Source organism: Mercenaria mercenaria, chromosome 12 (genome assembly GCF_021730395.1).
Source record: "Mercenaria mercenaria strain notata chromosome 12, MADL_Memer_1, whole genome shotgun sequence".
NCBI classification, from domain to species: Eukaryota; Metazoa; Mollusca; class Bivalvia; order Venerida; family Veneridae; genus Mercenaria; species Mercenaria mercenaria.
In genome coordinates, this window is record NC_069372.1 from 5,444,916 (window position 1) to 5,462,674 (window position 17,759).

The following is a 17,759-nucleotide window of genomic DNA, read 5'->3' on the forward strand; positions in this document are numbered from 1 at the left end:
TCACCCATGCGTCCTTGTCTTGATTTGGTTAAGGTTTTGTATGTAAGCTGGTATCTCAGTAATCACTTGTGGGAATGGATTGAAACTTCACACACTTATGCAGTGCTCCAGCTAGGATTAAAAAAGGGCAGGGTGCTGGCAATGAAAAGGGCACTTCTGGGGTGGTGGTCGGTCCTGGACCGTGCTCCCCCGGGAAAAAAATATAACAGTGCATTTTAACATACTTTAGGCATGGACTTTTGCATAATTTAGGCATTTTTTTTTTTGGCACACTTTAGGTATGGTCTTTTAATAGGCTATGTCTGTCATCTGTAATGCACCTATTTATTAACTAAAAATTCTGCTGTTTGTATTTTATTTGGCATTGATTTTGAACTTGTAACATTTCTTTGTAATTGCATACTGAATAACAATATCTATGTGTTTAGGCCTATTTTGTTACAATTTCAGTATACATCTTCTCCATATAGGCTACTTGATATTTATAAATTTATACTGCAACATATTATATACAGAAAATAAAGTTTAAACTTCCACTTAAATAAATGAAATCAGGCAAAGTTTTTAACTTACAACAGTCTAAAAGCAAGTTTAGCACTTGTAATAGACATACCGGGTATCCAAAATTTTTATCCGGATATGGTTACACTTTTTAGCTCACCTGAGCACGAAGTGCTCAAAGGTGAGCTTTAGTGATCACCCTGTGTCCGGCGTCCGTCGTCGTCCGTCGTCCGTCCGTCCGTCCGTCCGTCGTCAACAATTTGACTGTTAACACTCTAGAGGTCACATTTTTGACCCAATCTTAATGAAACTTGGTCAGAATGTTACCCTCAATAAAATCTTGGATGAGTTCGATATTGGGTCATCTGGGGTCAAAAACTAGGTCATCAGGTCAAATCAAAGGAAAAGCTTGTTAACACTCTAGAGGTCACATTTTTGGCCCAATCTTAATGAAACTTGGTCAGAATGTTACCCTCAATAAAATCTTGGACGAGTTCGATATTAAGTCATCTGGGGTCAAAAACTAGGTCATCAGGTCAAATCAAAGGAAAAGCTTGTTAACACTCTAGAGGTCACAATTTTGGCCCAATCTTAATGAAACTTGGTCAGGATGTTACCCTCAATAAAATCTTGGACGAGTTCGATATTGGGTCATCTGGGGTCAAAAACTAGGTCACCAGGTCAAATCAAAGAAAAAGCTTGTTAACACTCTAGAGGTCACATTTTTGGCCCAATCTTAATGAAACTTGGTCAGAATGTTACCCTTAATAAAATCTTGGACGAGTTCGATATTTGGTTATCTGGGATCATAAACTAGGTCACCAGGTCAAATCAAAGGAAAAGCTTGTTAACACTGTTGAAGCCGCATTTATGACTGTATCTTCATGAAACTTGGTCAGATTGTTAATATTGATGATCTTAAGGTCCAGTTTGAATCTGGGTCATGTAGGATAAAAAACTAGGTCACCAAGCCAAATCAAATGAAAAGCTAGTTTACACTAGAGGCCACATTTATGACCATACCTTAATGAAACTTGGTCAAATCTTGATGATCTATAGCTCAAGTTCAAATCTGGGTTAGGTGGGGTCAAAAACTAGGTCACTAGGTCATATCAAAGGAAAAGCTTGTTAACACTCTAGAGGCCACATTTATGACTATATCTTCATGAAACTTAGTCAGAATGTTAAACTTGATGATCTTTAGGGCAATTTTGATCTGGGTCATGTCGGGTCAAAAACTAGGTCACCGGGTCAAATCAAAGGAAAAGCTAATTAACACTGTAGAGGCCACGTTTATGACCATATCTTAATGAAACTTGGTCAGAATTTTTAATCTTGATAATCTTTAGGTCAAGTTTAAATCTGGGTCAGATGGAGTCAAAAACTAGGTCACTAGGTCATATCAAAGGAAAAGCTTGTTAACACTCTAGAGGCCACATTTTTGACTATATCTTCATGAAACTTAGTCAGAATGTTAAACTTGATGGTCTTTAGGTCAAGTTCGAATCTGGGTCATGTCGGGTCAAAAACTAGGTCACGGGGGTCAAATAAAAGGAATAGTTAGTTAACACTTTAGAGGCCACATTTATGACCATATCTTAATGAAACTTGGTCAGAATGTTAATCTTGATGATCTATAGGTCACGTTTAAATCTGGGTCAGGTGTGTTAAAAAACTAGGTCACTAGGTCAAATCAAAGGAAAAGCTTGTTAAGACTCTAGAGGCCAGATTTATGACTGTATCTTCATGAAACTTAATCAGAATGTTAATCTTGATGATCTTTAGGTCAAGTTCGAATCTGGGTCATGTGGGGGCAAAAACTAGGTCACCGGGTCAAATCAAAGGAAAAGCTAGTTAACACTTTAGAGGCTACATTTATGACCATATCTTAATGAAACTTGGTCAGAATGTTGATCTTGATGATCTTTAGGTCAATAGGTCAGGTGAGCGATACAGGGCCTTCATGGCCCTCTTGTTTCTAAAAGTCGTCGAATGTCCAGTTTAAACAATATTTTTGAAAAATTATTATGATGCAAAGACAGTTTAACAGCATTTTACAGTATCTGACATTAAAGTGTACCCTGTCATTACATCTTAGTAAACTAATTTCAAAGAAATCTTCATGAAAAATCAGAAATTTCACAAAGCAGACGACAACCTACTTTCAATTTCAAAAACTTATAAAACGATAAAATCAAAATATATTCCTATTTAAATTTGATTGTGATCGATTTTTATTAATTAGATTTAAATGTCTGTTGTCTGGACTTAAGTTTCAGTTGTGTATAAAGAGGTATTTACGACTATATTACCGAAAACGAAAGTACACTTTGACAGGTGGCGCGAAATGATAATGATTTCAGACTGGTTTGCAAACTGTTTTAACACTAAGGTTCATTGATTTTAATGCTAGTGGAGCAGTCTAAAATATCATGGTCTGCCTCAGCACGATTACGGCAGGTAATTGTTTAATTGTTTGCTAATTATGCCAATGCCCCCCGGCGTGTATCACTCGATAAAAAGGGGGTTAAAGCAGTGTATTATAATCACTGAGGCAAAAAAGGGATGTTTGGCTAAAACAAGAAATGAATGGTTGTAAAACGGGCAGGGTGCCTGGCGGGGCAACAGGGCGGAACGAATTTCGGAACGGGCGATGCGCCCTGCTGTAAATAGCTAGCTGGAGCACTGCTTATGTGACCATTCCTCATCTTCATCACCTGACCACAGTTTGACCTTGACCTCGTTTTGGACTTAGGTGCAAAATCTATTGACAAGGATGCCACTGGGGGCATCAAGCGTTTATTGAACGCAGCTCCGTGTTTTACTTGAATTGCAGCTTCTTGTGGCCATTTCTTTCTTGTGGTTGCTGTACTTCTTTGACATGGCCATCTTGTGGGGGTATAATTCGTCACTCCTGTGACAGTTCTAGTTTTATTTGTTCCCATCAGTCACCTCGTTTCAACGAGCATATGGTTTACCTTTCAAAATGTTTACGATTAACAAAGATAACCTGTAGATATTATTTCAATGTTAGAGAAAACAAAACTGCACACGCCACATTTACCAGCCATGATATGTTGCTTCCTAGGCGTAGATTCCACCATATCTATTGTTTTTTTGCTATTGTAAAAAAAACGAGAGTGCAGCAATATTGTCATCATAAGAATTACAAACCCGTGATAAATACCGATTGAAAATCTGAATCTGAAGCTTAATATAGATTTTTTAAAGTTCTATTTTCAATTTCAAAATGTTGAAAGCATGACGCTGATAGACTAGTGGAAAGGATTCTGAACATGACCCTTTATCGGTTGTCTGCGGATCTGATGCATAAGGTTGATAGGTGATTTGAATTAGAATGTTAATACAATGTACTAAATATTGCAATGACAAAAGATAGAATTTATTTTTATACGCCCGAAGGGACGTATTATGTTATGACGCTGGTGTCCGTCTGTCCGTTAGCAATTTCGTGTCCGCTCTGTAACTCTTGAACCCCTTGAAGGATTTCAAGGAAACTTGACACAAATGTTCACCACACCAAGACGACATGCAGAATGCATGTTCCAGATGACTCACTTCAAGGTCAAGGTCACACTTAGGAGTCAAAGGTCATATCAGTTTGTTTGGTGTCCACTTTGTAACTCTTGAACCCCTTGAAGTATTGCAAAGAAACTTGACACAAATGTTCACCACACCAAGATGACGTGCAGAGCGCATGTTCTGGCTGACTCGCTTCAATGTCAAGGTCACACTTAGGGGTCAAAAGTCATATCAGTTTGTTTTGTGTCTGCTCTGTAACTCTTGAACTGCTGGAAGGATTTCAAAGAAACCTGGCAGAAATGTTCACCACACTTAGATGATGTGCAGAGTGCATGTTCCGGATGACTCGCATCAAGGTCAAGGTCACACTTAAGGGTCAAAGGTCATATATGATTTTGCTTTGTGTATATTGCTCTGCATTGCAGTGCTCTTGTTTTTATTTGGCAGATCTCTTTTTTGTACTTACAGAATTTTTTTTTTGAATTACTTCCCTTTTATGTTACTATAAATAGCTTATTTTGAAACTTTTTTATTATTGGCCGTAGGGAAAAACCGAGACCACTTTTCTGTGGTACAACATGGATGGTACTTCCAATTTTTAGGTCTTTTTTTACATACCTGTACCTGATAAGGATTGTTTTGTAGGCCTTGAATATTTTTTTGTGGATTTGTTTTTTGAAGTTTTCCTTTTGTTGTTCCAGTCCTTTGGGCTACAACAGTCAAGTTCTTAAAATTTTGCTCCAATCCTATGATGTAAGCCTTTGGGCATATATTGCCCCGCTTGGCGGCGCTCTTGTTAGCACTTTAGAACATCTAGTTTTGATATAGTTAATATGTTATTATACCCCCACCAAACATGTTTGAGGGGGGTATATAGGAGTCAGTTTTGTCACATCCCGTCATGTCGCGTCCCGAAATCTATTATCTCAGTTATTACCAAATGGATTTGATTCAAACTTAAAATACATGTTCCACCTTATCACCCACATCATGTGACACAAGGTGCATAACTCTTGACACCAAGTTTTTATGAATTATGTCCCCTTTTACTTAGAATTTAAGGTTAATTTTGTTGTATTTTCACTATATCTCAGTTATTACTAAATGGATTTGATTCAAACTTAAAATAGATGTTCCACCTCATCACCCACATCATGTAACATAAGGTGCATAACTCTGACACCATTTTTAGCTCAACTTTTCGAAGAATAGTCTAGCTATTCTACTCACCCTGGCGTCGGTGTCGGCGTCACACTTTGGTTAAGTTTTTGCATGCAAGTACATACAGCTATCATTTAAAGGCATATAGCTTTGAAACTTTTTTTTTTCTTTTTCTAGATCAATTACCAACCTCTCTGGGTCAAGTCCCATAACTCTGACATGTATTTTGAGCAAATTATGCCCCCTTTTGGACTTAGAAGATTTTGGTTAAAGTTTTACATGCAAGTTTCTATCTCCAAAACTAATGCAGATATTGAATTGAAACTTCACATGTGTCTTCGGGGTTATAAAACTAGTTGATAGCACCAAGTCCCATAACTCTGACATGTGTTTTGGCCAAATTATGCCCCCTTTTGGACTTAGAAAATTCTGGTTAAAGTTTTGCGTGCAAGTACATACAGCTATTACTATAAGGCATATAGATTTGAAACTTATTTTTTCTTTTTCTAGATCAATTACCTACCTCACTGGGTCAAGTCCCATAACTCTGACTTGTATTTTGGGCAAATTATGCCCCCTTTTGGACTTAGAAAACCCTGGTTAAAGTTTTACATGCAAGTAACTAGCTCCAAAACTACTACAGATATTAAATTGAAACTTCACATGTGTCTTCGGGGTTATAAAACTAGTTGATACACCAAGTCCCATAACTCTGACATGTATTTTGGGCAAATTATGCCCGCTTTTGGACTTAGAAAATCCTGGTTAAAGTTTTGCGTGCAAGTATATACAGCTATTACCAAAAGGAATATAGCTTTGAAACTTATTTATTCTTTTTCTAGTTCAATTACCAACCTCAATGGGTCAAATTCCATGACTCTAACATGTATTTTGGGCAAATTATGCCCCCTTTTGGACTTAGAAAATTCTTGTTTAAGTTTTACATGCAAGTTACTATCCCCAAAACTAATTGAGATATTGAATTGAAACTTAACATGTTTCTTCGGGGTTATAAAACTAGTTGATAGCATCAAGTGCCATAACTCTGATATGTATTTTGATCAAATTATGTCCCCTTTTGAACTTAAAACTCTTTTGATATTTAACATTTTGGGTAATAATTTCCTGCTTCTGTGACAATATTTCGAATAGTCAAGCTTGGCTGTCTTACAGACAGCTCTTGTTTTTATGAATTATGCCCCTTTTTACTTAGAATTTAAGGTTGATTTTGATGTATTTTCACTTTATCTCAGTTACTACTGAATGGATTTGATTCAAACTTAAAATAGATGTTCCACCTCATCACCCACATCATGTGCCCACATCATGTGACACAAGGTGCATAACTCTGACACCAAGTTTTCATGAATTATGTCCCCTTTTACTTAGAATTTAAGGTTAATTTTGTTGTATTTTCACTATATCTCAGTTATTACTAAATGGATTTGATTCAAACTTGAAATAGTTGTTCCACCTCATCACCCAGATGATGTGACATAAGGTGCTTAACTCTGACATAAATTTTTTATGAATTATGTCCCCTTTTACTTTAAATATAAGGTTGATTTTGATGTATTTTCACTATATCTCAATTATTACAAAATGGATTTGATTCAAACTTAAAATAGATGTTCCACCTCATCACCCACATCATGTGACACAAGGTGCATAACTCTGACACCAATTTTTCATGAATTATGCCCCATTTTACTTAGAATTTAAGGTTAATTTTGATGTATTTTCACTATATCTCAATTACTACTGAATGGATTTGATTCAGACTTAGAATTTAAGGTTAATTTTGATGTATTTTCACTGTATCTCAATTACTACTGAATGGATTTGATTCAGACTTAAAATAGATGTTCCACCTCATCACCCACTTCATGTGACACAAGGTGCATAACTCTGACACTATTTTTCTTGAATTCTGTCCCCTTTTACCTAGAATTTAAGGTTAATTTTGATGTATTTTCACTATATCTCATTCTGATTGGCTTAGAGCCAAAGGGAAGTAACCTTTTTTAACCTTTGTACTGAGTTTCTTCCCCTTAAATTCCAGGAATTAGTCTATTTTTAGAAATCCTATTTTGAGATTTTCAATATTTTAGGTATTTTTCTAACTTTTTTATTATAAGTCCTATGTAAAAAGTAAAAACATTTTTCCGTGGTAACATGGGTCGGTAAGACACTTTTTTTGTATTCACTTTTAGTGTATCTCTAATATTAGAGATTTAATATATTTACTAGTGTTACTATACTAGTATTATACTAGTATTACTTATATGTGGAAGCCCAGGATGAAGTACTCCAAAGTATTTTTAAGATTCCTTATGGTTGCCATTCTTCTGTGACAAGACCGTATGGTGGGGGTATGAGTCACTCCTGTGACAGTTCTAGTTAATCATTATATCTTGTTTGTTAACAGGAAAAGCAAGCTCATGATGGGTCAAAGCCAGCTCAAGCAGTATTTCTTAAAGACAACAAAATATTCACAACAGGGTTCTCAAAAATGAGCGAGAGACAATATGCATTATGGGATACTGTAAGTATTTCTTCGGCAGTAGAATGCCTCAAAATTGGGATTTGGTGTCAAGAGTTAAATTTGTAAGTTAGTCCCACACAAATAATAATTATATAACTTGAAAAAAAAAATTACATTGTTGATGAGAAGTAAATATATTTGGTAGATTTCAAGCTATTTTTCATCGGTTTAAATTGATATAATTGTTAAAGATTGTTTTGCTTTGCAGAAGGATTTGAGTGAGCCAATGAATATGGAAGTGATAGATACCAGCAATGGAGTTATCTTCCCTTTCTATGATGGGGACACAAATATGGTCTGGCTATGTGGTAAGGTGAGTAACTCCTGCCCGCAGTTTTATTAGGAAAGTGATAAAGTTATCTTCCTTTTCTCGGAGGGAGACTAAAAGATGGTAGTTTAGTAATTCATGTAAGAAGGATTTAAGAAATTAATAAATATGTTCCAGTATTATAACAGTTGATAAAATACAGGCAGGAGAAAAAACTGTTCAGATGTTTAAAAGTCATGCTATGTTAAAAATTCATTGGATGATTATACATGTAGAGTAGATGATCCCCTATTGCTTTTTGGGTCACTTGATCAAAAGTCAAGGTCACAGAGACCAGAACATGGGAAACAGTTTCTGATCAATAACTTGAGAACCATTTGACCCAGAACTTCCAAACTTCATCATATGATGATAGGACTTAAAGAGTAGATGACCCTTATCGTTTTGGGGTCACTTGAGCTAAGGTCAAGGTCACAGGAGCCTGAACATAGAAAACTCTTTCCAGTCAATATCTTGAGAACCACTTGACCCAAAATGTTGAAACTTGATATGATGATTGGACATGCAGAGTAGATGATCCTTACTGATTTTGGAGTCATTTCATCAAAAGTCAGTGTCACAGGTGCCTGAACATGGAAGACCGTTTCCAGTTTATAACTTAGTGGGATGATTGGACATGCCAAATAAGATGATCCCTATTGCAGCCAACCTTCAGAATCACTTTGACTTTCACTCATGTCGCTCATTGACTTCTAGCCTATATGACTATGCATTGGGGGAGACATGCACTTTTCTACAAAAGCATCTTCTAGTTTACACTACAACAAGTCAGAACATTTCAGCAAAAGAAAATAGTTGGAGTGATGATTAGAACATAAATTATAAGTTGATGACTGTTGTAGTTGACATTTATGGTGCCTTCATTAACTGCATCGGAAAAAAATATGAAATCCATGGCCAGACATAACTCTGTTCACAGCTGACTGATATTTAACTTGCAACATATTGGTAAACCAGCAAAACATTTTTCTATGGAAATATAAAGCTCCTGTGTTCATTTATTAACTCTGCGTTTCTTCATTTATATATTGTATGGTAATGGTAAAATTAATTTCAACGAGGAGATAGATAAAGACCTTGTGCTCATTTGTTAACTCTTGTGTGTTATAATTTGTATATTGTAGGGTGATAGTATAATTATTTTCAGTGAGATGACAGAGAAAGCCCTTGTGCTCATTTGTTAACCCTGTGCATCATGATTTGTATATTGTAGGGTGATAGTATAATCCGTTTCTATGAAGTGACAGAAGAAGCACCATTTGTCCATTATTTAAATCTGTACCAGACAAAAGAGAGCCAGAGGGGAATTGGAATGATGCCAAAACGAGGCCTTAACGTTTGTTCTTGTGAAATTACTAGGTAAGTTTGTTTGTTTGTTTGTTTTGGGTTTAACAGCGTAATTCAACAGTATTTCAGTTATATAACGGTGGGCAGTTAACCTAACATGTGTTCCTGGATTCTGTACCAGTACAAACCTGTTCTTTGCAAGTAATATCCAACTTTCCCACATAAATCAGAGGTGGAGGACAAATGATTTCAGACACATTGTATTTAATCAAATCGTCACGGAGAACATACGGCCCACCTGGGAATCGAACTCGTGACCCTGCAATCCGTAGATCTGTGCTCTCAGTATTGAGCTAAGAAGGCAGGTTAATACGTAAGTAAAATACATTAAATTTACTCTTCGCAGATTAATCAATTCAGTCAATCTGTGTGAAAATGCCAATACCTTTGTGTCAAGAATATGTTTGCATGTTCTTGCGCCCAATTTAATTTTGTGCCCCTGAAGTTGCATGTTGTTGCAGAGATTTTGCGTATTTTTTCAATACAAACGTAAAATCCAATGAATGACTGAAACTTTTATTGACTGGTCCTCAACTATAATGTTGTCACTTCAGTGCAAAAGGTTGTTAAAATCATTGACTTAAAGAAAACAAGAAAACAAAAATCAATGTTACAGCAATACTAAATATGCCCTCCACCGAGGAGTAAAATTTATCACCAGTGTCAAAGGTAAATCTAACTTCAGTTTTCAGTTGAGACTTCAAATTTTCAAAATTGACCAAAAATGTTCATTCCCAGGATTTTCGCCTAAAATTTGGGGTGTGTAGTATATATGGGTGGGCATTATACAGGGATATCTACATTAGCTGGAAGATGCTGTATGACATAAAGTTTATTAATGTCACTTAAAGTCCAACAGAAAAGAAACTTTCAATATCATATGTGTAGGAATTTTGAAGCATATCTTTCTGAAAGAACCTTACTGGTCACTTATTTGAAGTTTCATTACATTGTGTACACAAGTTCGGGAGATTAGGCATGCACAAAATTGCATAATGCAGACTCATGTATATAGTATTTTTTCCTTTTGTTCTTCTGTTAAATGTAATGCAAAAGCAAAAAAGTTGTCATAGATAAATCAGGAGAGAAAAAAACAACACTGAATTTTATAAGCTCAAATTCGAACGAACCATGATTTTGCAGATAACATTAAAAACTGCATATTACACTGCTGCATTTCTTTAAGATAGTAATGGTTCCTGAAGGGTGTTCATCAGCCTGATAGAGTTGGATATTGAGACTCAGATCTGTCATTGAACAAATGTTTCCTTTTCAGATTTTACAAGTTGCTGAACAATGGTCTCTGTGAAGTCCTTCCCATGGTAGTGCCGAGAAAAGTGAGTCTTTTAAAATGCCACATAGATAGATAAAACTTTTCAAAAGTATCTGATGAAATATTGCTAAGAATTTTGAAATGGGTATACCTTATTTCAGCATAGCATGTGATTAAATAATTAAATTTTAAACATGTTCAATCTTTCCAATATGTTCCTTGTTACTGTTGGCGTGCAGCAAATAACTGGCTACATTTACTGGTTAAATTCGAGGAGTTCTACTGTTCGATGCACACATTTATTTATGTATCTATAGCTTCATCAGTTAAAGTAAGATTTTCTCGTGCTACTGTTATATATGCCACCATTTGTTTTTTTAGCTCGACTATAATGAAGAATAAGTAGAGCTATCCTACTCATCACAGTGTCGGCGTCACACCTTGGTTAAGTTTTTCGTACCAGCCCACATTTTGACAAAACCTTTTGATATAAAGCTTTGAAACTTTCAGCACTTGTGTACCATCACCATGTCTAGTTTTAAGCAAGAGTTCATAAATCCATCAAGGATTTTGGCAGAATTATGGCCCCTTTTAACATACCAATCTTGGTTGAGTTTTTCGTACCTGTTCCTATTTTGTGTTTGACATAATTATGGCTTTGAAACTTTTATCACTTGTTTATTATAACAGCCTATATTTGTAGGCAAGAGAATTTTTTCTTGTCAAGTATTTTGGCTGAATTATGGCCCTTTTTGGACTTGGAAATTTGTTCAGTTTTCGTACAAGTCAGCATTGTGTAAAAACTATTTGACATGACTTTTTGGCTTTAAAACTTTGAACATTTGTTTGCCATCATTATTCTCATCTGTAGGGAAGAGTACATAACTCTGACAACTATTTTGGTTGATTTATGACCCTTTTTTGACTTGGAAATAAGTTAAATTTTTCATACCAGTTCATGTTTTGCCTAAATTATATGTTTGTCATATGGTTTTGAAACTTTTACCACTTGTTTACCATCATAGTATACATATGTAGGCAAGACTACATAACTAGGACAAGGAATTTAGCTCATTTATGGCCCTTTTTGACATAGAAATTAGTAAGTTTTGCATACAATTCCATATTTTGTCTAAACTGTTTGACATATGGCTTTGAAACTTTGAACAGTCTTGCTAACCATCATGGTTACACATTGCCATGTAGTGCAAGACTTAACCAATCCCAAAAATACAAGTACATTGTCTAATCTATTTTTAGCTCACCTGGGTGAGCTTCTGTGACCGGTCAATGTCCGTCATGTGTCGTGTGTCCGTCAACATTTTCTAAAAAAATCTTCTTCTTGAAAACCACTGGGCAGAATTACACCAAACTTCACAGGAATGATCCTTAGATGAGTCCCCCTTTCAAAATTGTTCAAAGAATTGAATTCCATGCAGAACTCTTGTTGCCATGGCAACCGAAAGGGAATACTTAATAAATCTTCTTGTCCAAAACCACAGGGCCTAGGGCTTTGATATCTGGTGTGTAGCATCATCTAGTGGTCCTCTACCAAGATTGGTCAAATTATCCCCCTAGGGTCAAATATGGCCCCGCCCCGGGGGTCACATAGTTTATATAGACTTATATAGGGAAAATCTTCTTGTTCAAAACCACACAGCCTAGGACATTGATATGTGGTATGTAGCATCATCTAGTGGTCCTATACCAAGATTGATCAAATTATCCCCCTAGGGTCAAATATGGCCCGTCATCCGGGGGTCCCAAGTTTTACATAGACTTATATAGGAAAAAAGGTTTAAAAATCTTCTTGTCTGAAACCACAAGACTTAGGCCTTTTATATTTTGTTTGTAGCATAGTCTTATGGTCCACAACCAAAATTGTTCAAATTGTACCCCTGGGGTGAAAAGAGGCCCTGCCCTGGGGGTCCCATGTTTTATATAGACTTAAATAGGAAAAAACTTTAAAAATCTTCTTGTCTGAAACCACACGACCTAGGCTTTTGATATTTGGTTTGTTGCATTGCCTAGTAGTCCTCTACCAAAATTATTCAAATTATGCCACTGGGGTTAAAAGAGGCCCCGCCCCGGGGTCACTTAATTATTATATGAGTAAAACATGAAAAAATACTTAAAAAATTATCTGATCCTATTTCCAAGACTGTTTAATAATAATTACCTGATGACCCTAAGTAATATGATGTCACTTGACTGTGACCTTGACCTGCTGACCTACATTCTTGTTTTTTAAGATACAGCCTTGAAATTTGGATGACATGTACAGTTTTGCACACCGATCGTAAAACTGAATTTCATTGACCATGAATGTGACCTACTGACTTTCTTAATATTTTAGCATCAGTTTGACATTTGAAACATGTAGCTCATATTACTCAGGTGAGCGATCCAGGGTCATCATGACCCGCTTGTTCTTCTTTTGTCTGAATATCTCTGATAATATTTCGACACTATACTTCCATCAGTTCTTCGAATAGTTGAGCGTGCTGTCAACAGACAGCTCTTTTGTGTGTTTATTCAATAGAGTATGACTATTTTTAGAACTGACCGATTTGCTTTAATATAAAACTTGAAATATAGATCATTATTTGAGCCGCGCCATGTGAAAACTAACATAGTGCATTTGCAATCAGCATGGATCCAGAACAACCTGCGCATCTGCGCAGTCCAGTCAGGATCCATGCTATTCGCTTCCAGAGCCTATTGCCATTAGAGAAACTGTGATGGGCAGGCTGATCTGGATCCATGCTGGTTGCAAAAGCACTAAGTTGGTTTTCCCATGGCACAGCTCATTTTACCTTAAAATAAATTTATGGCTTTTTTGACTGAGCTTTATTTTTCTACTCACCTACTGTTATGAATATGCGCAGGCTGGTCTGGATCCATGCTGGTGGCAAATGCACTATGTTGGTTTTCTCATGGCACAGCTCAAATAAAGCAGGAACAAAATGTTAGTCTGAGTAAAGTGATTGTTTGTATTTCAGTCAGACTTATTTCAAGATGATCTATATCCTGACACACCGTCGGACGAACCTGCTTGCACAGCTGATCAGTTCATGGAAGGCTGTGATTCAACACCTGTGCTTGTAAGTTTTTACACAGTTTGAGTACACTGCTTCTGTGGCCTAGTGGTTAAGGCCACTGACTTCTAAACTCTTGCTTCTCACTTAAGTGGATTCATTACCCCACCACAGTGGAATTATAACCCTGTCATCTCATTGAATTCATAACCTCAACACCACAGTTGAATCATGATCCTTCCACTTCTTTGGCTTCATTACCCCATCACCTTGGTGGACTCACACAACCATGCCATGTCATTGGAATCATAACCTTTCCACCTCATTGGATTCATTATCCCATCATCTCAGTGGAATCATAACCTCCCCACCTCAGTGGATTCATCACCCCATCACCTCTAAGGATTCATAACTCCATCACCTCATTGGTTTTATTACCCCATCACCTCGGTGGAATCACACAACCATGCCATGTCATTGGAATCATAACCTTTCCACCTCTGTGGATTCATTACCCCATCACCTCTAAGGAATTATAACCCCACAACCTAAGAATTTCTTCAGACTTTGGATATTGAAGGACAATCGTCTAAGAAACAAGAATATGCAATAAAAGTCATAGGTCACCAGTATTGAAAAAGAGTTATTTGCCCTTGAAAACGACATTTTAAGGAAATGCCGTTTTCAAGGACAGATAACTCTTTTCAGTATCTAAATATCCAAAGTTTGAAGAAATTCTGTTATTGGGAAAAATCTCATATACAGAAACTCTAGTGTACGCCTTTAAGTGTGTTCTTGCTGTCACAGGTATAAATCAGTCTAAATCCTGTTCCTAGGAGCAGTCTAAATCCAGTATCTTGGAGCTAAATCCTGTATCTCATAGTAGTCTAAGTCCCTTACCTTAGGGCAGTTTAGTAAGGCATCGTTATTTGTGGGTAAAAAAATATTTGTCTCAAAAAATGAGAGAAAAAAATGTTTGAAACTGGATTACCTGAGGCCTTAAACAAGGGCACTAGGTCAAATCATAGAAAAAGCTTGTTAACGCTAGTAAGAAGGCTAGTAAGAATCACATAACATGTCATGCTTTCCATTTGATCATCATAAAATTGGGCTGCCCGCCGCTTAGTCAGTAGGTAAGAACTTGTCTACGGATCTCGGGTCGCAAGTTCGATCCTGGGGGGGTGTTTCTCGTGACTATTTGATAAACGACATTGTGTCGGAAGTCATGTCTCCACCTTGATTTGTGGGAGTTGCAGTTATTGCGAGAACGGTTTGTACTGTACAGAATCAGGAATACTGTTAGGTTAACGCCGCGTTACATGACTGAAATACTGTTGGAAAACGGCGTTAAAACCAAAACAAACAAACAAAATAAAATTGGGCTATTGAGGTCAAAAACAAGGTAACTAGGTTTTTATGAGTTCGCTCTGGGGTCATGAGATCAAATTATAGAAAAATCTTCCTAAGAATAGAGACCACATATTCCATTTAATTATCATATATTTTCATCAGAATGTCTATCTTTATGAAATGTAGGTCTGATCAAAAACTGGTTACTCGAGGTTAAATACTAGCTTTGTAGGTTAAATCATGACAAAGGCTTATTGACATTCTAGAGTCTAAATTTTCTACTTGATCATCTTGAAGCTTTGTCAGAATCTGCAGACAGATGTTTGTTGCGTACATGATCTATGCTTGTAGGTCAAGGTCACTGTTGAAATTTAAATAAAACTAGTTTTTGTGTCTTGGGTCCTAAATGCCTTGAAGTATTTTTAGTTCTAACACTGTTGCCAACAACCGCAATAGACGAACGCTAACAAAGTTTAAACCAGTAGGGGACTTCCGTATTGCCACTGAAATACACGGTCACTTTTTTCTTCACATTAATGTTAATGAAGAGATGTAGAACAGAGCTGTTTAGATTAAACACTACTTTCTTGTTTTTAGTGTTGTCTAAAAGACAAATATGCCGGCGCCAAGAAAGAGCAACATTCCGCTGTACGGAAATCTAATGTCCTTGACACACCAAATAAGTTAGCCGCTCGTAAGTCCAACGTTCTTGACACACCAAGTAAGGTCACCAGTCGACAGACGCACCATGAACAACCAGCGAGTGCTACAAGTAATGGCGCAGCCGAGGCTCCCACCCAGGCCGTATCAGCACCAACCCCGGCTCCTGCAGGCCCGGCCCTTCCAGCTGTAAGTTGCTTAATATACAGGGTGTTTAAATGAAGCAAAAACATTACAAAGAAACATGCCTGCAGATTTATGAAAACATTATTTTTAAAAAAAGTATAGAGAAAACACAAAAGTACTTTATTAGCATTTTTTTCCTAGTAAAAAAGGAACTAGTTCAGATTCATTGAGTTCAGGCAGAATTTTAAAATGACAGTAACACTGGAGTAAAAATTGTAGACAAGTTCTCAACCTTTTCATTTGCATGGTACAGTTCAACATTTGTATGAAATAGCACTTCTGTTTCAGCTTATCTGTTACAGCTTGAAAAAAAATCTGTTGTGTTGTTTTGATGATTTATAGAATGATGCTTCTATCTGGGTTTTTTTGGGGGGTGGGGGGGGGGGGGGGTTTATAGGAATTGTTGAGGCTTCTGAGGCATGTTGCTTTAAGTTTATTTTGTCACCTTGGTGCATAAATTGGTAAACTGATTTTGTATATTCAGTTTTCAACCAATTTTGTTCATTTTATTCTGTTTCGTTTGTAGGGTTTTGGGAACGTGACCCATACCTGTTAGAATGGGAATTTTAGTGATATTTTCTTCAAATCTGGAAAATTTTCTGGGTTATTAAAATTTGAATTTAATTAGACAGGGTGGGAAGAAATCTAGAAAATAACCTAGATTTAGTTACTAGTGTAATAATTTCTATGTAAATATGAAAATTTAATACTTAAAACTTACAGGGCATCTTGATAGAGAATTTTTATCAGAAATTTAGGGGAAGGGGCCAGGATGCCTTTTCCAGTTTTGGAATTTGTTTGGAATTTGACATGTTATTGGCTATAAACTCATGAAAAAAAAAAATTTGAAATAAATGTATGTTTATATGTATAATATGTTCCTTCTTTGTGTTTTCTTCAAAGCAGTGAACTTCGTTGAATTAATTTATGCATACATGACATTGTATGAATATAGCATTTAATATTACAGTAAAATATGAAAATATATTATTGCATGTGATGTTATTACATATAGCCATACAGAAGTTATCTATCTTTAATCATTCACAAGTGTAATTGGCCGTCACTTCTGGAAGTCTTGAAGAAAGGTTATGATTAAAAACTGTTTCAGAAAAAGACATATTTTTAAAGCAGAATCTTAATACTAAGTGTGAGACATTTTTAGTTGTTTTAACTTGAGATTTTTTTGGATTTTTTTTTAATATATTGATTCATTACAAAGATTTTCAAGCAGTCTTAGAACAAATGGCTTAAATGCATTCTAATGGTAAACTTTGAAGACCAGTCTCAAAAACTTTGATTGGTCATTCGTTAGCACAGTCTTTACATTGACCAATGGTAGGGCAGTATTCAGAGACTGGCCTCCAAACTCAAGTTTATTAACCTTGGGGTCAGTTGAATGCTCTGTAAGCTCCAGTAAATGGTTTCAAATTTTCCTTTTATTATATGTTTTTTGGGGTTATTTCTTTATCGTTTGGAGTCATAATTTTTTTTTGCCATACAAGAGAAATTACTCCTGAAACAGTTCTTAAAATAACCTACTTTTTCTGTAATCTGCACAGAGTAACTGCCCTTTTTTGAAATACTACAATGAATTTATTTTTTAAAGTTGTTTATGTATTTTTCGAACAGCTTTCTATGTACATAAATAAATGTCTATAATTTTATGTGTTAACAATTAGTTGTAAGGTTATTGTTTTATATAGCATATACATCTATCAGTTTCTGTAATCCTACTGTGAAAGATTGGTTTAACTTGCTGTTGCTGTTTGGGCTTAAACTATTCTTTTAATTGTTTGTAGAAGTAATAATTTAACATTTGGTAGC

The 17,759-nt window shown here is 36.0% G+C and overlaps 1 protein-coding gene across 2 annotated transcripts in view; it reads left to right on the top strand.

Annotated features, from left to right (window-relative positions):
• Positions 1-17,759, top strand: part of LOC123534726 (coronin-6-like) — a 54,439-nt gene that overhangs the window by 11,572 nt on the left and 25,108 nt on the right. For both annotated transcript variants that reach the window (XM_045317118.2, XM_045317117.2), the window contains exons 5-10: positions 7,634-7,750; positions 7,959-8,063; positions 9,292-9,437; positions 10,702-10,762; positions 13,701-13,802; positions 15,684-15,935. In XM_045317118.2, the coding sequence (XP_045173053.1) occupies positions 7,634-7,750; positions 7,959-8,063; positions 9,292-9,437; positions 10,702-10,762; positions 13,701-13,802; positions 15,684-15,935 (783 nt within the window). The remainder of the gene's footprint in view (positions 1-7,633; positions 7,751-7,958; positions 8,064-9,291; positions 9,438-10,701; positions 10,763-13,700; positions 13,803-15,683; positions 15,936-17,759) is intronic.